Raw genomic sequence first — 25709 nt, forward strand, 5'->3', positions numbered from 1 at the left:
CCAGGAAGTTAGCAATTAAAATGTTTCAGAGCATTATAGAGATGCAATTTTTAATTCATAATTGATAAAGAATTTTTTTTTCCAGAATCTTCGGTTAAAACTGCTGACATATAGCTCATTTCTCATTAGATGACAGAAAGCACTTTTTACCAGAGAATTAATTATACTACAAAGTCAAAACATCCCAAGCCTATGATTACTTCTGAGAGAACACAATAAATCTTTTCAGAAGTTCCAGGCAATTTAAAAATAAAATTAAAAAAAAGTAAATCTGTACTCACCTGGGAAAATATATTTGCAGTTGGAGCAACTTTGTTGTCCACAATACTATATAATATTGCTAACAATCTGTCCAGAGGGAATGGCTTTGGTCCAAGGAGGTGATTGCTGGTCTGTAAGAGAGAAGGCATTCAATTAAATGGATTTTTCTGGAGCACAGCACCATGGGATCTTACTTATTGTACCTGTTAGTTTTTAGGTGGCAATTTATTTACAGTATCCCTTCTTAAAGGCCCACAGCCACCTTATGGAAAACATTCAATAGATACACAGCTCTGAATTTACACAAGCAGAGCCCAATTTAACCAGGCAGGTGTCCAAAATACTTTATGCATAATTAAGAACACATTTAGGACATAAAACATTTTGTCAAATCTATATAGTATTAAAGATACAAATTATTGTTTAGTCCAACCTAAGGATAGAAGTTGGCAGACTACATTTTATGTTGTAAACAACTTTATTTTATTATTTGTGTTAGTGTGCTAGGATCCATAACAGTGAATGTTCTACAGTCTCTAGTTGTAGCTAATGTTGCAAAAGGGAAAAAAATTCTATTTTCTCACAGGTCTTAAAGAGCCCAGCTCACTTAAGACTCAACTGTCCCATGCTTATTCAGATTCAGCAGTATCATGGGACTACTCAGGGAGCAAGGTACAACCTCACTAAGGGTAACAGAATTGAGTGCTAAACAATGTAAATCTGTTTAATCCCAATTAAGAACTGTTTTAACAAGAGCTTCTGTACCTGATGCTTACTCTTCACTTATCATAAAAATCATAATACCACTGTCACACAGAACACTGATTTCACGAGAGGAATATGACATCTAAAAATAAAAAAAAATCTGGTTTCCTGCAAGATGTTTAAAAATAAACAAAAAAGGGGGAGGGGAAAAGAAAGATACAGAAAATAAGAGTTGTCTCCAGCAAAAATATTTTTTTCCTAAATTTTCCATGTTAATGGGTCCTTCAGGAACTAAAGATTTTTTTTTTTTAAAACGGACTAACCCTCTACATAGAATTGTCTAGGTACTTATAGCAGTGAGAAATACATATATCAGAGCACCTCACAAAAAATTATCTTCACAACACCTCTGTAAGCACCCCTCTATTTTACAGATGGAGAGCGGATGCAGAGAGATCAACAGACTTCCTTTGTAATCTTGGTGAAGTCGTGGCAAAGCTGGTCACTGAAAGTAGATTTTGAATCCCAGTTCAGCGCCTTACCCACAAGACCATCTTTCCCTCTCCTGACACTATTAAATACAAAAGTGGGCAGTGTGATTAACTCTATGATTTAAAAAACAAAAACAAAAAACCCAGTAAACAAGTCACCCAGAGCACAAGTACTGGATTTGATTTATTGTTGTTGTCATCACATAACCTACTATACACCTTCTACCCACACAGGTAGAAGCTATATTTGCCAGGCAAGTGGCTCTTAGAAGTCTATTAGCCTCAAATATGTTGTTACTTTAAATATATAAATACGTAAAAAGAACATTTTGTATATATTTTGCTTATTGAACACAAGTGCTTTATTGGCATTTTTATTTCCAAGAAGTCCATCCATCAGGGAGATTCTACTAGGAATTTTACTTTAGTCACTTTCTCAGAGGCAGTATCTTAACCTAAGCCCCTTTGCTTAGAGCAAACACATTAGTTTCTATACATTCTAATGGTAGTTATGCTACAAATAATTTTGATTTTAAAATTTAAAAGTCTCAAAGTCATGTTATAAACTCAAACAATGCTGCAATGTATTAATTTGATGTCTATATCATAATAGCACTCAGGTAGCACTTTGAGCAATCCTCTCAATACTTCCCTCAGGGCTGGCCTTAGCATGAGGCAAACTGAGGCAGCCGTCTCAGATGCCAGACTGTGCGTGGGGGGGGGGGCACCATAGGACCCAGAGTGTAGAAAATTGTGTCTGCTGCTGGTGCATATGTATTCTCTCTGCTCTAGATGCGCAGAGATGGAGGAGTACTGTGCTGGAGGAAGAAGGGCACAAGAGACATAACAGGCAGGCAGGAGAAAAGGTGAGAGGGAATAACAGAAAGCAGCAGGAGCTGCAGCAAGAAAGAGGAGGAGCCGCCTCTTATGTACCTCCCTAGCACCCCCAGGAGCCTGGACTGGTGCTTCCCTGAACCCACTTGAGGAGAACAGACAGTCAACTGAAGTAGGAGCCAGTTAGGCCCTTAAAACACTGATATCTTCCCTCACTCAGGCCCTGCTACCAGCCTGCTTATTTGTCCCCTTCAATTGAGTTTGAGCGCTACTATAGCTGGCACAGAACAGCAGTCATGAGTGAAAGAAGAAATGCTCTGGGGCAGCATTCAGAAAAAGAAAGCAAGCAAAGGAAGCTTTTCTATCTAAGCAGGAAGGAGCTCTCCTGAGATACATAGACACAAAAGTTCACGGTAAGCCTTCCGGCCCCAGTGAGGATGTGAGTGGTGAGGAGATGCCTGATCTTCCAGTTAGTCACGGTGCAGATGACCTGGCAGCTACTGCAGCATCCATATCTCCATCTCAAATGGATGTAACCATGCACATTCCTGAAGAAAAGTGTAGATCAGAGAAGAGTGTGGTGGAGGCGCAAGAAACAGCTGCTGCTGAGTTTAGTTCCTTAAGACTGATCCAAGACTGTGGACCCACTTAGCAGTAGCCTGAGGGACTTCCTTGTACTGCATGGGCCACAAAAAGTGAAAAACTTCATGTTCCCCAGAGACAATGAAAATAGAAGTTTCCGTCCAACACATTACTGGCGTGAAATCCCCAATGGAGACAAAGTGGAGAGGCAATGGCTTATGTACTCAAAAACCCAGAATGCTGCATACAGTTTTTGTTGGAAACTCTTCCAATCTAATGCTCCAGCCACATTGGGTTCTACAGGAACAAAGGACTGGAAAAATCTGGCTAGAAATCTGGCATGCCATGAGAAGGCAGCAAATCACCAGAGAGCATTTCATAGGTGGAAAGAGCTTGAGATGAGACTAAGGTTAAAGGCCACCATAAATGATCAGCATTAAGAGAAGATTGCATCAGAGGCTCTTTACTGGCAAAATGTTCTGAAAAGGCTACCCAAAACCTAGCACTACGTGGAACTTCAGATCAGCTGTATGTGCCAAACAATGGAAACTTCCTTAAAACTGTGGAGCTGATGGCTGAGTTTGATGCTGTACTCCAGGAGCATCTAAGAAGAGTCACCACCCAAGAAATGTACACACACCACTACCTTAGAAAAACAATTCAAAATGAGATCAGACAGTTACTGGCAACAAAAGTCAAATAGAAGATTGTGGCAGATCTGAAGTCAGCAATATATTACTCTGTTATTCTGGACTGCACACCTGACATCAGCCATATGGAACAAATGACTTTAATGGTGCATTTTGTAACAATGACAGAACCTAGTGAAAATGTCCCTGCAATGGTGACTGTCAAAGAGCATTTTCTATAATTTATTGACATTGACGATACTATAGGAGCTGGTATGACAAATGTGCTTCTTAAAAAGCTGGAAGAGACGAGAATTGTGATAGTTGACATGAGAGGTCATGGCTACAATAATTGTGCCAACATGAAAGGAAAGAACAGAGAAGTGCAGACAGGATCCGAGAGTTAAACCCTCAAGCTTTTTTTGACCCATGCAGTTCTCATTCATTGAACTTGCTGGGCAGTGATGCAGCATCAGCTTCTAGTGAGGCTGCTGAATTTTTTAATGTAATTCAAAGCATCTATGTATTTTTTTCTGCATCAACTCATCAATGGCAAATTTTGAAGCAACATCTGGGAACATCCTCTCTGACACTGAAACCACTAAGTGCCACATGATGGGAAAGTCGAGTGGAGGGGATAAACCCTATCAAACACTAAATTGGGAAGATAGATGATGCCATAGTTGCCATTATAGAGAATAAAGCTATGACAGGAACTGTTCGTGGGAGAACAGTGGCAGAGGGAAATGGAATCACCAGAAACATACATAATTTCTTATTTCTGTGTGGCTTAGTGTTGTGGCATGAAATACTGTTTGAAATAAATGTTGTAAGCAAGAGACTCTAAGGTGTTGACCTTGATATATCTGGAACAATGGAACAACTGGACAAAGCAAAGTCATACCTACAGTCTAACTGGTCAGATGAGGGATTTCAAAACATTCTGAAGAGTGCAAAGAAGTTGGGAGTGGAACTATTTCCCCCCCCCATTCAAGAACACAAGAGTCACCAAAGAAGACGACATTTTGATTACGAGGCACGGGATAATCCCATAAGAGACCCAAAACAACAATTCAAAGTTGAATTCTTTAACCAGGTGCTAGATTGTGCAGTACAGTCAGTTAAAGAACGTTTCATGCAGCTCAAGGAACACAGCAGTATATGTGGGATATTGTATGATATTCCAAAACTCCTCACTATACCTGAAGAAGACCTACACCAGCAATGCAGGGCACTAGAGACAGTGCTGACACATGATGACATGCGCGATATTGATGCGAGTGATTTAGGTGATGAACTGAAAGCCCTTTCAAGATACATTTTAGCAGGATCAACTCCAAAGGCTATTCTGGAATATATGTGCACAAATAAGATGACCACCCTCTTTCCAAATGCTTTTGTTGCTCTGCGCATACTTCTAACACTTCCTGTAACAGTTGCCAATGGAGATCACAACTTCTCCAAGCTGAAGTTAATAAAAAACACATCTACACTCCACAATGACACAGGAGAGGCTGGTTGGTCTTGCAACCATCTCAATAAAGCATGAGCTGGCCCAGACTGTGGACCTTCAGGAAGCAATTCAAATCTTTGCAACCAAGAATGCACAGAAAGCCCCACTTTGATTATTCAAACAGATACAAATGCCAGTGTTTACTATGCAGACAAGAAAAGTTACATTTGCTGTTCAGGCAAAGTTAAGTGTTACTTAAAATTTTTGAACCAGGCATTTTAAGTTGTTAGTTCTCCTTTATTGGGGTAGGTAGCAGAGCAGTACCATGAGAGGAGAAGAACAGGAAGAAGGCAGAATTGAGACCTTTCAAAGTTTTGGCCCAAGCGAGGGGGCATAATTTGAGCTCCCTGCCTCAGGTGCCAAAATGTTGTGGGTAGGCCCTGACTTCCCCCCAAAAGAACATTTTAAAGATGAGGAAAAATGGGGTAGATGGGATAAGTGATTTGGCCCCAGAGAGGATCAGTGTCAGAGCCAGAATTAGAACTCAGGGGTTCCTGGCTACATCTAATCTCTCAAACTACTTTTGTGACATCCTTTTAGTTTAGGATGTCATTAGAATAACTTGATGGAATTGTTTCTTTTTAATGTATTGCAGGTCACTTAACTCCCTATTTCAGGCCTGTCTCTCCTCTTCTAGGATTTGAATAAAGTCAGTAACATTATTGAAAGGCATTAAAGTAAAAGTAAAGAAAATCACCACCTGCAGTCATAGGAGCTTTGTAATTGCTTGCCCTATGTTGCATCTAATGCTTTCAAGTTCTCCTGGGGAGTAGGATTAACTGTGAAATCTGGAAACAAAGCAGCTTTCCTGAGTACAATACTGAAATTAGCTATCAAGTTCTGCTCTGAGACTAACTCCAAGAGACCATAATTATACAGGATTTCTAAAATTAGGAATATACCCAAGAATCTGTAATACCCTCTAGATTTCTGAATGAATGGAATAAGAATTAGGGTCAGGTCCAGTGTTGAGGCTGGCAGTAACTATGTGCAGGCAGGTGGGAGAGAGGAGAAGTGAAAGCTTGTTCCTACATTCTGGACAGGAATGACGGAGGTACATGTCATACAAAAACAACTCCATCCACTCTCCTCTTCAACTTCCAATGACAAAGGATTCCATTCAGTAACCAACACTTCTCTGATCAACAGTTGTCCCTTTCTTCTGTCAGCTTCTAGACAATTCTAGATTTTCTTGTTTCCTTTTAGGCACAGCAAAAACCTTGAAATTTTTCACAAGCCTGTCAAAATGTCCCTCCAAAACGAGAATGTCTAAACCCCCTGATCTCTCATAAAAACCATAGAGGATTTGTGACTACTACTTTGGGTGATTTAAGCCTTGAATAGTCTTAATCTCTGACACTTTCTTCATGCTGGATAAATCACATTAAGAAGTATTACCACTCTGCTCTCAAACCTCCAAGGAACCACACCATTTTGTTAAGGAAGCTAGAAATGGGAACAGATCAGTTTATTATTTCACACAGGAAATATCTGAGACTATTTTCACTTTCACACAGCAGATCAGTTTCCCAGGACCCTTTATGAGGAGTTAAAAGTAACTTCACATGATGACTGTGTAAGAATCATCAGAACACTGTAACTTTACTCAATCTCATATTTAGAAAGCATTCTTCTTGCTCATATCACAAGGCATTTTAATAAGTATTTACTTCCTGTAATTTGATACGTTGCACCAGATAAGTATGGCTTTACATTTTGACTGGCTTCAGTATGGATGTTTTAGACATTACATACTATTTTAATAAGTCATACTGAATTCAACGTGAAGAACAAAAATATAAGTTTCTGGGCAACAAATAAAAATGTCTAAAATAACCAACTTTACAAAAAATAAAACACTTGTTCATAAGGCAAAACCAGCAACTGATTACAACAGTTAATGCTGTCAGTATTCAGATTAATAATTGCATAAACTCTCAAAGTCTGTATTTCACTCCAAGCCAGAGATCCCCAAACTTTTCAGGGTTCCTCTCCCACTTACCCCTGCTGGGAATGGAACTGCAGCCTGAGGCCGAGGGAGGGAGCGGAGCTGCAGCTGGACTGTGGTGGGGACTGGCAGCCAGGTGCGTCTCCGCTCCTGGCCCCAACCCCCGACCAGGGGCCAAGGCTGGGCCGGCAGCCAGGCCTGCAGCCAGATGCAGAGCCAGGTCAAGGCTGGGGATGGGGCCATGGCCAGGCGTGGGGACGGGAGCCAGGGCCGTGGCTGGGGGAAGGGTTGGAGCAGAGCTGGGAACGGGGCTGGGCTGGGAGGTGCTCCATCCCCGTCCACCATGGCGGCTGGCCCAGAGCACCCCCCTGAACATTCCTCTGTGCCCTACTAAAGGGCACACCCCACAGTTTGGGGACATCTGCTCTAAACGTTGACATTCAACTTCACTTTTTGTAAAAAGAACAGGAGTACTTGTGGCACCTTAGAGACTAACAAATGTATTTGAGCATAAGCTTTCGTGGGCTACAGCCCACTTCATCGGATGCATAGAATGGAACATATAGTAAGGAGATATATGTACACATACAGAGAACATAAAAAGGTGGGAGTTGCCCTACCAACTATAAGAGGCTAATTAATTGAGAAAAAAAAATTTTGTACTGATAATCAAGATTGCCCATTTCAGACAGTTTGACAAGAAGGTGTGAGGATACAAAAGTCTTATAGAAATGAGACTTGAAAATTTCTATACTATGTGTATGGGAATTTTAATAGTTTCCGCTAAAGAATTCTATAAACTGCTTTTGAAATGTTACCCCTCTCAGCTGAACAATAATGTGAAAAATATATGGAAACAGACTACCAAAAGTATTAAAATCATATATATTCATATATCAGTCCGCTTGATTTCAGTGTAATTCATTCAGCATGGATGCTATAGTTTCTGACATACAGCTGTCTAGTCCCCCGTCCTCCCAGTTAAAAAGTTATGTTTGTTTTTCTGAGTGTCTTACGTATAATCAGTATAATTTTTCAGTAAATATATGGTATGTATGGATAGAGAGACAGAGATACTTTAATTAGCTAACAGCAATAATTAGAGTACAAAGATTTGCGTAACCACTGTACAGATACTTCTCAACTGTACTGGGAATTCACAAGTCTCTCTACTGTGACTGACTCCCATACTTAGAAGTTTCAGACTATTTACTAGACACTGTACCTTGTGGAAAAGCCCCATAATTTAATAGGGATGGAATTAAATAAGATCCTTTCAAAAGCAGTTTATAAAATTCTTTAGCAGAAACTATTAAAATTCCCATACACATATGTCAGGGTTCCTTCCCTACTCTGAACTCTAGGGTACAGATGTGGGGGATCCACATGAAAGTCCCCTAAGCTTATTTCTACCAGTTTAGGTAAAAACCTGGTATGCTGCCACCACCAAGTGATTTAATAAGAAACAGGGAAAGGACCACTTGGAGTTCCTCTTCCTCCAAAATATCCCCTCAAGCCCTTACACCCGCTTTCCTGGGGAGGCTAGAGAATAATATCCTAACCAATTGGTTACAAAGTGATCAAAGACCCAAAGCCCTGGGTCTTTGGACAGTGGAAAAAATCAGTCAGGTTCTTAAAAGAAGGATTTTATTAAAAAGAAAATGTAAAAATTAGGATGGAAAATAACTTTACAGGGTAATCAGATTCAAAGAGCCCAGAGGAACCCCCTCTAGCCTTAGGTTCAAAGTTACAACAAAACAGGGATAAACTTCCCTCTAGCAAAGGTAAAATTCACAAGTTGAGAAAACAAAGATAAACTAATATGCCTTGCCTGGCTGTTACTTACAAGTTTGAAATATGAGAGACTTGTTCAGAAAGATTTGGAGAACACGGGTTGATGTCCGGTCCCAAGAGCAAACACCACCAAAACAAAGAGCACAAACAAAAGCCTTCACCCCCGCCTTCCTTCCCTCCAAAGATTTGAAAGTATCTTGTCCCCTTATTGGTCCTCTGGGTCAGGTGTCAGCCAGGTTACCTGAGCTTCTTAACCCTTTACAGGTAAAAGGATTTTGGTGCCTCTGGCCAGGAGGGATTTTATAGTATTGTATACAGGAGGGTTGTTACCCTTCCCTTTACAGTTATGACAACATAGTTTAGAAATTTTCAAGTCTCATTTCTATAAGTCTTTTGTATAAGGAGCTAAGCAGAAAAACTCCAGTATATTATATATGAAATAGTTTAAAAACTTATAGAAGACACTTTCCCTTTCAGAATTTTTCATTTTTTGTGTTTTTTTAAAGCTCTTCTGATTCATTTTGCTCTTTCCCAAATTTCTTCATCATAAACACCCTGTACTTTCTTCCCTGCAAAGCTCCCTATACTTCAACTAAGGCTTTTCTCCCAGTTGCCATTACTTGTGTTTACATTCTTCTTTTACAGTGGAAGATTCCCAGCCTCTCGGTTATTTATTTGACTTAACTCTCTGATCACACCGCAAGTTTACACCACTTCACAAAACCTGATCAATGTACCCAAGCTTTAAGGTTTCTTAAAGGGGAGTGACAGCCTGAAGTATTCAAAAAGAGAACAGAAGCTCAACCAGGACTCATCAGGTTTAGATCTACCACATTTCTGTATGGGGAAAAAGAGAATGGGTTCTTAATCTCACCTGGCTGGGGATATGATGCTCTCAGCATGCTACTATAGTTCTCTCTTTTCTGAGCCACCCAACAGGTTTGAACGCCCTCAGATGACAAACAGAGGGGGCATTTTAAATTGGAAGATAGACTCCTATTGTGTCAATCACATTGGAACTGGATGAGAGGTACAGCACCAAAAGTCAATAGAAAACTCAGTCTCAAAGACAACCCCTGACATACTTGAACATACAAAGTATGCTTAGGGAGATGCTGCAGTTGCAGCTCTATCTGGCAGAACTCTCAGTAGGGCTTGCAGTGAACTGGGGCAGTATCACTCCATCAGTTATCTAGAAAGGGGTATGTCTTATATAAGCAGAAGTGGGAGATTTGCTTCTTCTAGAAAAAATATTATGGTCTAACAGACTGAATAATGAATTAGGAATCAAGATCTCCTAAATTTTTAGCCTGGTTCTGCCCCTGACTCCTAGTGCCCTTAGATAAGCCACTTACGGTAAAATTCTTTGCTGGTGTAAACTAGCAAAACTCAACTACCGTCAGTGAACCTCCACGAGTTTACATCAGAGATTTGGCCTTCGCTCTTTGTCTCTCACTTTCCTCATCTGTAAAATGGGAATACCTACCAGCCAATGTTTACATCTGAGTGAGTGACTAGGTCAAGGAACCTACGTGAAATGTAATGTGAGAAACAGGATACCGCAATTGCTTCGGAGAGCCACTTAAAGTGTTGCGTAGATCAGATTAAATACAGATGAAACCCTAGGATGCACTTCTCAGTTTCTTATATGGAACCATCTCAATACCCAGGAGGTGGAGTTTAGTATCAAGGGAACACATTCAACTCCATGCTATTTTCCATTCAGTAAAGGTATTTTCTGAATTCGAATAAATGGAATTATACAGAATACTTTTACGGGCTCCATTCAGGGATTTTAATTGGAATCAATCTTACTTTGAAGCTGAATATTGCAAGGAAGTAACTTGAATCCCAGGAATTAAATCATTCAAGTCTTAGGAGCAACTTCCTATACCAGCAAAGCAAGGCTTGCAGTCTGACTCAAGGGTGGCTAGAAAAAAATGTCACCCTATACCAATGCCCTAGCCAAAAAAAAAACAACAATTTTTTAAAGGTTTTTTTTTTGTTTTAGTTACATGTGGCAATGTTCAATGTAAATAGTTATTCCAAAGGTTCATTTTAATTCAAGAGAAAGAATTCTTACTTTAAAAAAGTATGTTTTGTGGTCATGACAAGTGCTAGATTAACCACACAAACTGCTAAGAGTCCTCTATTTATCTGAAAATCATTGATCATGTTGTAGGCAGCAACAAAAGCTTCTTCAATCCACACCACACATGTGCCTCAATCCTACTGTAGGGTAACAAACACTTACGCTATGTCTACACTACGTGCTAGGGGTGTGATTCTCAGCTCGGGTAGATAATCACTGAGCTAACAAGAACATTAACTAGAGTGAAATCGCAACAACATAAGCAGCAGCAGCACATCTTAGCCATGCTGTGACCCAGGGACCTCTTGGTGTCAACTGGCAGAGGGGTGAATAAGGTTTAGCAGGTTCCACTGCATCTGACATCTCCAAAATATGAGTGCCAAAGGGTGGCATGTGAGGTCTCAACACACTGGTAATTTGAGTCATTGTGAAATATATGAATGAGCAATATTTAAGATTATATGTATTCATACTGAAAATTATGTTCTTAAAGCCTTGAAGTTAAAAGCAGGTCACCAGGAGGTGACTGGCCTTGGACAAATTCCATTCAGGCAGGGGATTGGAGACTCATCTCTTTTTGTTTGATCAAGTGTGAATTGTCTCTCTCACAAGGTAAACCTATCAGCATGCGGAGCCAGATGCTAATTAAAAGACTGCAAGGTCAACAAGAGGGAGGCCACAGGGAAGAACAATCAGCAGCTATTTTGATATATCTGGGACTGTAAAGGGGACAATTTTCAGAGTAGCAGCCGTGTTAGTCTGTATCCGCAAAAAGAACAGAAGTACTTGCGGCACCTTAGAGACGAACAAATTTAATTGAGCATAGGCTTTCGTGGCTATAGCCCACCAAAGTTTATGCTCAAATAAATTTGTTAGTCTCTAAAGTGCCACAAGTACTCCTGTTCTTTTTAAAGAGGACAATGTGACTTCTCATGAATGGAAGATCACAGCCAAGCCTGGCTGTAATAGGTCCGAAGGATTTTGGATGAATTTTTATTCTGTGTGATAGGACAATGTCTTGTTAGTTAAATATAGGCTCTAGAAAGTGTGTTATGATTTTATATGTAACCATTTGTTTCCATTAATTCTACTTGCTTCTTCCTGAGTCTGTATTCCTTTGTTAATGTCTTGTTTTTCCTACAAACATATATAAGTACCCTGTGCTGAGCACAGTGGTGATCCTGAGATATAACTGGTAAACTGGTGTGCACTATTCCTTTGGGAGCAGTGGATCTGTGAATTCAGAGAGAGTGTCCAGTGGAACAGGCGCAGATGCTCCAGGAGGACACTTCTAATGCTCAGGGGTTGCAGTATACCTTATCCTTAACCTGTAAAGAGACAGAGCAGGGCCTACAGAGGCCTGGAAGGCAGTGCTTGTATTGCCAGAGGCTGATGGTGTTGGGGAACTGACCTACAGTAGGCACAGATAAGACTTCCTTGTGATAAGGGAAGGTGCCTCACAACTCTGGGTGTCACGTGCCAAGTACGTCCTGACCAGTTTCAGGCTTGTTTGTATCGATGGGAGGTAGTGCAAGTATGTCTATGAGAGCTGGGAACCACACCTCTAGCTTGTGGTACAGATGCAGTCATAGAGAAGTTTAAATCTGCATGCTAATACTGCTTATAAGTGTGTGCCAGTTAGTGACAACTGAACAGACAGAGGCTAACAAACCGAGGAAGTAAGCAGAGGTTTAAATAACTGAAAACAGAAACAGGCAGGGGCTTTATTTAAAAAAATTGGAAATAGGAAAAGAATTCCTTAAAAAACAAAACAGAAAAAAGTAATTGACTCAGAATCAGCAATTTGTGCACTAACTAGTTTATGTCACTGCTTGATCTTATCACTGTTACATTGATCTCCTTCCTCTTCTTACTCCATGTTACACTCACTTTTTGCATCTGGTCTTACATTAGATTGTAAAATTGGGTGGGGCACGGACCACATCTTACTATGTGTTTGCACAGCACCTGTGGGTACTTAAATAAATAAATAAAAATAAAAAATAAACTACCAGGCTAATGGTGCTAACCCTTGGTCACAATCAATCTGAATCCAATTGACTGTGGAGGGCTCTATGTCCCATCATCAAATCTCTGGTTATCCAGTTGCTTTGTGTTCCTGTCTTTCCCCATCTTGCCATCTTAAGTGAGATATTATTGCCTACAGGAAAGGGAGCAAGGCACCTCTTGCAGCTGGAGGGAAAGGAGGAAGATTTGGGCTGTGATGCAGTATTTATTCATTCCTGTTCCCCTTTTCCTCCCACAAGACCTGAGATCACAACTTGAGATGTGGATGTTTTTTCAGAGTAGAGAACAGTCCTGAAAATAATTAGAATCTTTGAAAATCCTCTGGAGTTCATGTGCCAGAGGCAAGACACATGAGTTCTATAACTAAAGGATACTTGCTTTCTAAGAGTTAAGGATTTACAACACAGATGTTAATATAAATACGTTTCTTAACATTTCACACCATCCTAGACACAGGTGAAATTATCTGGATTAAGAATTTATTTATTTTTTTAAATATACCAATTTACACATATGCTACTCAATCAGAGGATCAGATTCTCTTCTGGCATACACTGGTGCAATGCCAGTGAAATCCATGCAGTTACCACAACTTATTTGGGTAAAGGGTTTGGCCACTATTCTTTAAATCCTTTGTCCTGATGGAATAATTATAAATTTCCTTAAGGAACATACATTTTCCTTATACACAACATACAAGCAGTCAAACTTTAACCCTGGGTGACTAAAGTCAGGCTCCGAAATCCACATTTAGGCACCTAAAAGTTGTCTGATTTTCAAAGCTACTGAACATCTAACTGACCTTAGTAGGGTTTACGGGTACTATGACTAGGGCTAAGATTTTGTCATGGTTATTTTAAGTAGAAGTCATGGGCAGGTCACAGGCAATAAACAAAAATTCACAGAAGCCATGACCTGTCTGTGACTTTTGTTGCTGAAGCTCCATGGTTTCTACGACCACAGTAGTGGCTAGGAGCTGTGGGGTTCTCCCTCTGCCCACGGTGGCTGGGAGCTTTGGGAAATATGGTCATCCTGGAGAGAAAACAGGACACCCCAGCTGCTCACCCGAGGCGTCCCCCTCCCTCCATGCGAGGCTGTCACCCGTCGCTGAAACCCTGAGGAGGGCCTCTTCAGGAGTCTGTCACCTGTGGGTGGAACTCTGCAGGGGGCCCCCCCTCACTTTGTCGCTTCTGTCGCCTGTTGCTGGAACCCTGCCAGGGCCCCACTGGCTGTCAGCTCCAGAGTCCTGCAGCCCCTGGGGCTGAAGCAGAGAATGTCATGGAGGTCTCTGAAAGTCACAGATTCCATGACTTCCATGCCCTCCGTGACATAAACATAACCTTAACTATGACCTTCTAAATACCAAGTCCCATATTTAGCTAATACATTTGTGCCTATTCAGTTAGCTTTATACCTAAATATGGATTTCGGAGTCAAACTTGAGGCACCAGATTTGAAGATTCTGGCCTACTGTTCCTCTCACATTGTATGTGCATAGAATTTTGCCCTATAAAGTTTAAACTTAGTTTCAGACATAAAAGAGGATGAAGCAAAAGGTCTCTGCTTTTCTAACATAATGAGCCACATCAGTATTTTTTTTTTATAAGCAAAACCACTGCACGACTTCACATCTGAAGGAAATGTGCTATTGGTTTAAAAAAGCAGAAACATGAGAAACATACAAATTGATGTTATTATCTAATAAGACCAGAAGTGAACTGCACTACATGATCGTAATTAAATGTAGTGTGTGGCATCTTAAAATAAAAATATGTCTATTAATAATGACAACAATGCCTTGTATGAATAGTAAATATCAAATAAACCAATGCACTAGAGATTATAGCATGCAATGCTCTTCTATGCTTTTTAAATCATACATTCAGGTGGGAAAGGAAAAATATATAGCCACTACTACATGGGAAAGCAGCATTTAGTTGTGAATGAGGATTGAAAGCTAAATAAATACCTTTTCATGTTTTTTCAAAAAGTTTGTCTTCTTGATTTTCCCATGATGCTGTAAACACAGAAGCAAAATATGAGCAAATATGACATAGCAAGAAGTTACATGTTATACAACTTGAATAAGGTGAAAAAAATCAACTAACATACAACTATTCATTACACATTTATAGAAATGTATTACCACTATAGTTCTGCCTACTTATCACATGCCAATTAGTTATCTTTGTCCTTAACAGCAATACTGTTTATTCAATACCTAACACTTAATATCCTAACATACTCTGGGCATTACTTCTTGGCTCCCTCATATCTGAACTGTGTGAACACTGGGTGAAAACTTTCACCCTGCAGTGTTCTTATATTTGTAAAGTGGTTTATTGGGGGAAAATGTATAAATTTAAAAATCAGAAAATTAAATACTTAGCCACCAGAAAATAATTAACGTGACACTAATCAGAAGAGGCAGAGAGCCATTTCTGAGTCTTCCTCCACCACACCCCCTCCTCAAAATCAGCTTGAGAAAAGGCCAAAGTGTGTTTCATTGTTAGTTCCTTTGTCTTTCTAGAAATGGGAAAGCAGCTGTCACTTATTTTAAATGCACCCAGTTTTCCTTGTATAGACTTCAAAAATGATGTAGGTGCACTCAGTTTTCTTTGGTTTATATCTAAGATGACAACAGGATACCCACAAAATAAAGCAATAAAGTGTCAAAAAGAAACCAAGATACAGAATGTGAAGGTCATGTCAGGGGTAGACAGGTAAAAATGTAATTGGAATAAAGAATAACTGATGCCCTGTGAGCAGATAAGATTCATCTAGAAGGATTGTGTTGTGGGAGAAAGGATTGGATCAAGGAAGGGCAAAGCACAGGGGCTGGGGAAGAAATAAGGAAGGGTATTGGAGGGATAAGGGAAAGATAATTAGAGTTTTTAAATTTCGTGGATTGCAGGTGGTGGGTTATATGAATTATACTGCTGCAGTTTAATAGTTACATTAAAACCTTATTTGTAATGTATTTTTAAATTATGTCAAGGCTGCTTACAGTACATAGATAGGCACCCTAAGTATAAAATACACATGTACACACTTCTTAAAATAAATTCTAGGCATATTTTCAATATGGTATGCAGTAGAACAAGACTATTTTTTCTTTCAGTCCTACTGTGCACAAAATGGTGACTTCCTGTCAGCTGTTATCCTTTTTCAGAAGGGCACTTAAAATGTTTTACAATTTTTCCCTTAGAATCTCTTATGTTACATTGTACTGGAATTTCTTTCAACTCATGACATCACTGTAGATTTATTATTTTGTTGTTGTAATTGTTTGTCAACATTCTGTGGCTTTTAATTTGCAACATTACCTCAATTTGTCTACAGTGGTAACTATTTTAATAATAGTAGTATCGCTTTTAGGTTAATGGTTCAACAACATTCCTTTGGTTCACACCTATTTCACTGATTATGAGACTTTGGTTAATGACTCCGATATAAAGTTTTTTGCCCAAATCCCACCAGATCTCATTAGAACTCCAACAACAATAAGTTCTCCTTCTACAGCTCCCAGGAGACACAGACACAGGATTAGAAAGCTTCTCCGAAAGTGCTATTTGTTCTGGCTTTTGAGATACTGGTAATTTGTGACCGTGGCCTTAACACCTGATTAAGTGCTCTCAGGCGATGCTTGTGGCAGAAATGGTGATTATTCATGCTTTATCAATGCTTGACAAGATATTTAACTTGACTAATTAAAAAGCCATCAAATTTATTACATGGCCTCGCACTTCAAAGGTCTTTAAGGTGCATGTCCCAAGTATGCATTTCACTGCACTGAAGAGGAACTGCTGTATGCCCATGCACAGGGACTGAAGGCCTGGAGCCTGATTTCAGACATGCTACAATGAAAGGGATAAATAAAGCTACATCTTTTCACCACTCATAATTTCCTTGCTTTTTTATGTATATAAATAAAATAAATGTTTTTGTTGACTCATTTCCCACAGTTAAATTTAGATCCTGAGGAAAGAGAGACGTCGGCATGAAATCAGAAGTTAAAACAGTGGAGTCATTATTCAGCAAATAAGTTCTTCCAGTGATATTTCTCTTGCCAAATGTTAAATGAAATATTTAGCTATATACACATAACTGTAAGTTATCATTACAAATAACTCTCTCCTCTTCTGAGGTACATACAAAACAATACAGACCAATGTGAAACATCTACAGTTTCCATTATGGGAACATATAACCACCATAAAAATGAACACCACGTCCAAGTTTATTACTTAATTAGTATATAATCACTAAGGACTCCAGTACATGTAGCTTAAAATATGGACAGTATATTTATAGGTTTCGAGATTGAGAAAAAAAAAAGAAAGATTTCTTAAAAAATTAGCAAGCTTCTATCCCTCAGTCTCTCCCATTTCTTATCCTTGCCTACAACACCTACACATTTTACGATATAAACACCCTTGCAGTTACTAATATAAATGTAAGCATAGCTGCTCAATCACTTTACTTTTTGTTGCAACCTTTTCCTCTCCTCCACCACCTATATTTTGTCAAATTAAGGCCTCTATTCTCCAGACAGATGTACTAGAGCAAACCCTTTAGACCCACATGGAATTCTGCTCTCTTCCATGGGATTCAAACTGTGAATAATAGTACACACCAGTGCATTGATTTGCAGGATCACAAATATTTCAGGGAAGGGAACTATGTCACCTTACAAATGCCATGCAACACAATAGTGCTAGATAAATATTATGCATATTTTAATGATCAAAACAGTTCATTTTTCATATTAAATATCAGTAATGATGTGACAATTGTCAACATACCACAATATGTGATCCAAAGTCACAGTTTTGTTCAAATCAAACAAATAAGATACAAAAGAGAGCTGAAAGTGAATGACCTAAAGGAGTTCTGACCTGAGTGAAGTAGTACACATGACTCCAGCATACAGAAGTAAGAAAAATATAGTTACCTTAAGGAAGAACCTCTTATCTGTCCTGGCAGGATTATAGGAGGCAAGGTAAGCAGCTATTAGAAGGAATTTGGAGTAATAAGGAAGTTCTACGTGAGCATGTGCAGAAAGTCCTATAAAACAAACACACAGTTTATGAGTCACTGAGGGAGCATTCTAACCACGAGAGGTTTAAAATTAGACCAGTTAAGTTTTGTTCTAGTTCTCAAGGGTAAACACATTGCAGCATTCCTCTTCTCTGCCTGCTCCATTCCTGCAAGTCAGCAGAGATGGATATTTGCTACAATCCAGGTATCCCAAGAGTAAAGCAGGCAGTGCTGTGGGACAATGTGTCATGCATGGGTCACCCCTGAAACAAAACAATACCAGCACTCAGTTTGCTGGTGGACTGCTCTAGAGCTTCCAGGCATTACGGTAATACAAAGATTAAATACATACAGCAACAGGTAACAATTTCCTGCAATACCCAGGAGAAACCTTATTGAATGTATGTATCATTGTGGGACAGGGTTTGTACGTAATTCCATGGAGGACAGGGACGACAACCCTCCAGGGACAGTGGATGACGACTAGGCAAATTTACTCAGGTTGTAACACTTCCAGAGAGCTACCATCACCTGGAGAAAGACTCACATATATTGGTTCATACTGGATTCTCCAGGAACCAGCAGGCACAGAAAGGATTTTTGGACAAACAGCCTGAGTTTAAACTGACTTAGAGCCTTCTTTCTGATTCAGCAAGTGGACAAGACCTCTGGTCCATGGTTGCGGGGATCCTTAGGGAAGGACTGGAAGGACTTTGGCCTACTGAGGCCACCATAAGAGTAAGTGCTCTTGTTCTGTGCAAAAAGAATAATGAACTGATAACAAGAGGAAAACCCCTGGGTCGGTTTAAAAGGACTGTTCACCAGCCAGAGCTCTTGCTGGAGTCAGGGGATGATCTCTGGTAAGCTTATTAGCATGCGTGTAGGGCAGGGGTCAGCAACCTTTCAGAAGTGGTGTGCCGAGTCTTCATTTATTCACTCTGATTTAAGGTTTCGCATGCTGGTAATAAATTTTAACATTTTTATAAAGTCTCTTTTTATAAGTCTATATTATATAACTAAACTATTGTATGTAAAGTAAACAAGGTTTTCAAAATGTTTAAGAAGCTTCATTTAAAATTAAATTAAAATGCTGATCTTACACCGCCAGCCTGCTCAGCTCGCTGCCAGCCTGGGGTTCTGTTCACCTAGGCCAGCAGCGGGCTGAACAGGGCCTGCGGCCGGGACCCCAGACCTGGATGGGGAAGTTTCAGGGGTCAGGGCAGAAGGCTGGGATGAGGGGGGGGTTCAGGGATGAGGGCTAGGGTGTGTGGGGGGGTGCATGGCAGAGGGCTGAGTGTGGGGGGAGTCAGGGCAGAGGGATGGGACTGTGGGGGGGGGTTCAGGGCAGAGGGATGGGGCTGTGGCGATGCAGAGCAGAAGGCTGGGTGTGTGTTGGGGTGGGCGGGGTTCAGGGCAGAAGGCTGTGTGTGTGAGGGGGTTCAAGGGTCAGGGCAGAGGGCAGTGGGGTTTGGGGGCTGCAGGGCAGAAAGCTGGGTGTGTGGGGGGTCAGGGCAGAGGGCTGGGGGGGCATGGAGGGTGTAGGACAGAAGACAGTGGGGCGGGGGAGGATCAGGGCAGAGAGCTGGAAGGGATATGCCCTGTTCCACCCCCTTCCCCAAGGCTCCGTCCCTACCTCTCTGTCTCCTCTAGGGAACTGCCTGCACGCTGCTGCTCTTCCCTCCTCCCCTTCGCTAGGGCCATCAGCTGATTGGCACAGGGAAGGAGGGGGCGGGGCAGAAAGCACCACTCTGGGGGAAGAAGCTGGGGAGGGTGAAGCTTGGCTCCCGCAGAACCAAGCTTCTGCCTCCTGCCCCTGCAGGGGAGAGCAGTGGGTGGGGGAGCTGAGTGGGGCTGGGGGCCAGGACTGCGGCAGGCGGCTGCGTTCTGCTCAAAATCGGCTCGCGTGCCATGTTTGGCACGCGTGCCGCAGGTTGCCGACCCCTGGTGTAGGGTGTTTTTTTTGTTTATTGTTTTTAAGGTAAAAGCATTACAGAGAAAACATTAACAATAAACGTGCTTACTTAGAAAGAGCTGTGTGGTAGTTTAACAGTGGGCAATTACATTCTTTACTATCTCCAAACAGCAAAGCAAAGCAGATCGGCTTAGGCAGCCTGAATTTGTTAGGGACGTCACAGTATAGGCAAGGAGCCGTGCAGTCTGGAAGTACCCTGGTCATGAGGAAGAGAGTCACAGGTCTCCACCCAAGACAGGTGATGGCTTAAGAGCCGGAAGTGTAGTGGGAGTGCCCTTGCTGGACCATGGTGGGGGAATACAGGTCCAGTTACCCTGAACTGTGACAAATATCACTACTAAGAAGAAGACAGTGGTTCCCAGATCATTGATGAAATCTGAGCTGGGATCTTTGTTTACTGAACTGGTTTTAAAAAAACAAACCTCACATTTTTAAACATTTTCAGGCCAATCTGGTTTAAGACAGTTTGGTAGCTAGTGTGGATATGGCAAAATTGTCAATCTGTCCGCTTCCCAATTGAGATTTGACCTAAAGGCTGCTATAAACTGTTCAAGGGACCAGCTCCACAATGAGCCAGACTCCAACTAGGGAGCCAAACTGCATCTTTGAACACACATCAACACCCAGGCTGTGGCTGGTTTCTCAGTTGCAGCTCAGCTTCTACACATTTTATTTTTTTAATTTTATTTATGATTGAAGGTAAAAGGTTTCCAAAACACTCAGCCTGATTCATTTGGTCTAGACTACTATACATGCATTTTGCAATTTTACATATACTTTACATAACCAAGGGTATTCCATGATGTATCTTTCCTCCTTCCATTTCTACACTTCTCTTTCCCCATTTTCCTCCAGTCACTGTACATTTTTTTTTATTTAAAATGTGTGTGACCAGCAGGCTCAAGCTACCTTCTCTTCTCTGTTGGCGGGAGAGGTCAGTTTCTTAGAGGGTCTATTTTGTGCCTGCTCAGTTTTGTCTTTTCATCTAGATTGTTCCCTGCCCTATGTAGCTTGTTTTCTGTGCTTTGTACAAACACCAAGTATATACCTGTCAATGCTCAAACTAACAAAAAATGCGGGTTTAATCTTCATACGTCTAACAAATAAGGATCAAAACAGTGTAAATTTCAGAGTTCACAATATAATTGTGGAGCACTTGAGATGGGTTATTTACAGATTTCCTTTCAGGTAGTCATGAAAGCATGGCATTTTTTTTCAGCTTCTACTAACAGTCAAGTAGCTGTTTTATTTGTACAGCATTTTAATTAAAAATGCAATCCCAGGTAAAAAACTCCTGCTTGTACACAATTAAGTTGAATACTGAAATGCCTGTGCTCCTACTCCATCGTTCTGACCTGCTGGGATTAGAATTATGCAGTGAATAATTGTTTGCTTAATTACATCCCCAGAGTACAGTTTATTATATATTAATGTCTCTTTAAGAACAATGCTAATGTCAGAAATGCTATTTACCTACAAAACCATTTTCCCTGGTGAATGAGCTTAAAGTATCCTGAAAGTAACTTTAAGTAAAATCTCTCTTTTTTGAGCTAATCAGGAATAAGTGTATTGCTCTCATTTGGGAAAAATAGGAGGTTTAGGAATAACCCTATGATTCTATTTCCCTTGACCAGACACACTGCAGAAGTTACATATTTGTTTAAAAAGTAAAGGTCTGAATCACACTCTGATCACTACCACATTATCTATAGACTATCACCACAGCTTTGATAGGCAGTCAGACCATACTGCATCCATCAAAAGAAGCATTTTACCATGGTGGAGACTAGGGGGAAAAGATGGTCCAAAAATTCAGAACTGGGCAAGAATCTACTGCTGAATGGGAGAGGGACTTTTCAAAGAAGACGTTTTAGTAATCTCCTAGCCTCTGTTTGCCAGAAGCTGATTAAGACTTCTCTCAGTTCTGCATAAGGGGTGGTGGCACAGAGCTGCACTACTCCAGAGGCAGCAGTAGAAAGGAATTGTGACTGTCATGATTCACATACCTCTCTCAGCAACAATTTGTCCAGGACTCCTGTTTTGCTCTGGTATATGCTGTGTCAGCCCATTAACAGGGTCAGCGTACTTCCCTTCAGATATAGTCATCTCTGCTGGCCATGCACAGAGCAAGTGGAGAGCCATGGATCAGCCTACTCCCCACCCTTCTGCATATAGGAGTAGTGGTTTATTTCCCCCTCATGCCCAGACTCAGCATCCAGGCATGTTCTGCACCAAGGAAGGAGGTACAATCTAGGCCTCAGTAAAGTCATTCCATTTAAGTGTTTGTTAGGGATCAGCAATCACATCACTAAATAACTGCTACCATAACTACTACTATTTAGAATTATTGCATCTATTTGATACCTTTCAAGTGCCCAGGTTCTCCATCATCCTGCTGTATTCTCTCCCACTGTGAGCTAAAAAAGAAAGACAGGTGTTTAAAGAAAGAATATCCATATCCAAATGAAAAGGGAAGTTACTTACCTTGTAGAATAAACTAGAGTACAAGATGTTTTGTCCCTATGGGTCCTCCACATGAAGTTCCATGAACTCATGATCCAAGATTTTGTGAGCGGGTCCAGACCTGTGCCCTATGCATCTTTGTGCTCTGGTACAAGATATACAGGGTGGGAGAGGGTTGCCTCCACTACGGTTCCTTCTCAAACACAGTCTATTCAGAATGAGAAAGGAGGCGTCTATACAGTAAGGATGGGCTCCACCTAAACCAAAATGGAATCAGATTGCTGACATGTAAAATTAAGAAGGCTGTAGAAGAGTTTTTAAAGTAAGGGCTGAGGGAAAGCCGACAGGTGCAAAGGAGCACATAGTTCGGATGGAGACATCTCTTAGGGAAGAATCTATTAATGGCAATTCTCTATAGCCTAGTAAACAAGATAGGAATGAAGTTGATAGAGTACAGGTAGGAACTGAAGAGAAACAGTCAAATGAAAAGTATCAGAGGGGTAGCCGTGTTAGTCTGGATCTGTAAAAGCAGCAGAGAGTCCTGTGGCACCTTATAGACTAACAAACCGACTAAGTGGGTATTCACCCACGAAAGCTCATGCTCCAATACGTCTGTTAGTCTATAAGGTGCCACAGGACTCTTTGCTGCTTTTAGTCAAATGAAAGAGTCCCATTCAATTACATCATATAATGGCAGACACATTTTTTTCACTTTTTAAGCTATGTGTTTGTATATAAATGCTAGAAGTCTAAATACTAAGATGGGTGAACTTGAATGCCTCGTATTAAATGGTACACCCACACCTTGAATACTGCGTGCAGTACTGATTGCCCATCTCAAAAAAGATACATTAGAATTGGAAAAGGTACAGAGAGAGGCAACAAAAATGATTCGGGGGATGGAACAGCTTCCACATGAGTAAAGAGTAAAAAGACTAGGACTTTTCAGCTTGGAAAAGAGATGACTAAGAGGGGATATGAGAGAGGTCTATAAAATCATGAATGGTGTAGAGAAAGTGAATAAGGAAGTGTATTTAATCCTTCACATAAAACACAAGAACTAGGGGTTACACAATGATATTAACAGGCAGCAGGTTTGTTTTAAACAAAAGGAAATACTACTTCACATGCCACAGAGTCAACCTGTGGAACTCATTGCCAGGTGATGTTGTGAAGGCCAAAAATATAACTGGATTCAAAAAATAATTAGATACGTCCCTGGAGGACAGATCCACTAGTGGCTATTAGCCAAGATGGTCACAAATGCAACCCTATGCTATGGGTTTCCTAAGCCTTTAACCGCCGGAAGCTAGGACAAAAATGGATGGATCACTTGATAATTGCCCTGTTCTGTTCATTCCCTCTGAAGCATCTGGCATTGGACACTGTCGGAAAACAGGATACTGGGCTAGATGGACCATTGGTCTGATCCAATATGGCCTTTCTTGTGCTCTTAACAACTCTGAAGCTGAGGGGAAGGAGGGTGGGTAGTAGAGCACTCATACGGACAAAACATCTCGAAGAACTCCAGTTACTGTACAAGGTAAGTAACCTCTCCTCCTTCAAGTTATTGCTCTCTGTGGGTGCTCCATGTCAGCAGATTCCCAAGGAGTACCCCAGCTGAGGGGGAAGGGTGCTGAGGAGGTGGATTCAGTATGAGACAAAGAAGAGCTTCGCCAAAGGCCACTTCTAGAGCTGATGCACAGACAAGAGCACAGTGTTGAGAAAACGTACTGAAGACCAGGTAACAGCTTTGCAAATGTCCAAGATGAGTATGTTCTTCAGTAAGACCAGAGAGGTAGACTGAGCCCTGGTGGAATGGGCAATCTCCCTAGGTGGAAGACGCACCTTTGAGGCTTTGTTACAGGTGAGGATGCATCCTGAAACCTGTTTTCAGTCTTTGCCCTTTCAGTCTTTCTGCTATGGAAATAAAAAAAATAAAATAAAAAAATCTAGAAAAAGCCAAGGGGCTTAATCCTGCCAAGGTACATTTTTTGTATCCAGCATATGGATACTCCCTTGTTCTCTCAAAGATCAAGGCTTGGGGTAATACACTGGTAGATGAATGCCCTGATTAATGTGGAATTCTGATGAAACTTTAGGCAGAAGACAGCAATGGGGACATAACATCACCTTATTGCCATATAAAAGAGTGTAAGGTGGGTCAGCCTAAAGTGCTCTGAGTTCCCCTATCTTTCTGATTGAGGTGATGGCTACGAGGAATGAGGTCTTAAAGGACAAATGAAGAAGGGTACAATCCCAAGTAGATTCAAATGGGGGGGGAGGATTCTCAGAGCGTTCAGGACTAAGTTGAAGTCCGTGTGTAGCAGATTCTTCATAAATGGGTAAAAGTTAAACAGAGCCTTAATGAATCTTGCAATGGTCGGGTGAGAAAAGCCTGAAAACCTCTTGAGGGAGGAGTGAAAAGCTGTAATGACAGCCAGATAAACCTGAACTGAGCTCAGTGATAAGCCTGGGGTTTGTAATTTAGCAGGTAATTGAGAACATGTATGAGGAGAGACTCAACAGGAGGTACAGACTGATGGGTACACTAGGCTTGAAAACATCTTCATTTCTGCACATAGGGTTTCCACTACTGAGCCATATTATTTGGTCTTCTGAAGAACAGTCCTGTTGTACACTAGAGAGCCATCTAGGAGCCAGGCACTGAGGTGGGTCACAGTGCCTGACTACTGGGTGAGGAGATCTGCTGCCAGAGGATGATGAAAAGGTGGTCACAGGGACAGGAAAATCAGATACCTGCCTTGGCCATGATGGCACTATGACGACCACCACTTTCTCTTGCATGGACTTATTTAGGACCTTGAGAAACAACGGTGCTGAGGGATAAACAGAGTGACATGTGAGGCCAAGGGGGTAAGGAGAGCATCTCCCAACAAGTTTGACTGTGCCTTCCCCTTGCACACAAGTGTCAGTACAGGAACTCCTCACTTAAAATCATCCCGGTTAACCTTGTTTCAATGTTAAGTTGCTGATCTATTAGGGAACATGCTCATTTAAAGTTGTGAAATGCTCCCTTCTAACATCATTTGGCAGCTGCCTGTTTTGTCCATTGTTAGCAGGAAGAGCAGCCCCTTGCAGTTAGTTGGTGGGTGGTTGGAACCAGGGTGGACCAGCAGCCTCCTATCAGCTCCCCACTTCCCCAAGTTCCCTGTGCAGCAGCTGTCCCTCCCCCCACTGCCATGTGCTGCTCCTGCCCTCTGCCTTGGAGCTGCTTCCAGAGACTCGTGCTTGCTCTACAGGGGGAGGGGGGAAGAGGGGGGCTAATGTCAGGGTGTCTCCCCCTCCCCCCTGCTCCTGCACCCCGCTTACCCCATCTTCCATAGAGCAGGAGGG

General features: G+C 41.2%; 1 protein-coding gene across 5 annotated transcripts in view; it reads right to left on the bottom strand.

Moving 5' to 3' along the window:
* ORC5 (origin recognition complex subunit 5) overlaps window positions 1-25709 on the bottom strand; it is a 129640-nt gene that overhangs the window by 72665 nt on the left and 31266 nt on the right. For all 5 annotated transcript variants that reach the window (XM_045001879.1, XM_045001880.1, XM_045001878.1 and 2 more), the window contains exons 10-13: window positions 22254-22306; window positions 17832-17944; window positions 14847-14894; window positions 282-392 (exon numbers count right to left, since the gene is read on the bottom strand). In XM_045001879.1, coding sequence (XP_044857814.1) covers window positions 282-392; window positions 14847-14894; window positions 17832-17944; window positions 22254-22306 — 325 coding nt within the window. The remainder of the gene's footprint in view (window positions 1-281; window positions 393-14846; window positions 14895-17831; window positions 17945-22253; window positions 22307-25709) is intronic.

The sequence above is a fragment of the Mauremys mutica genome, chromosome 1 (genome assembly GCF_020497125.1).
Source record: "Mauremys mutica isolate MM-2020 ecotype Southern chromosome 1, ASM2049712v1, whole genome shotgun sequence".
Taxonomy (NCBI): domain Eukaryota; kingdom Metazoa; phylum Chordata; order Testudines; family Geoemydidae; genus Mauremys; species Mauremys mutica.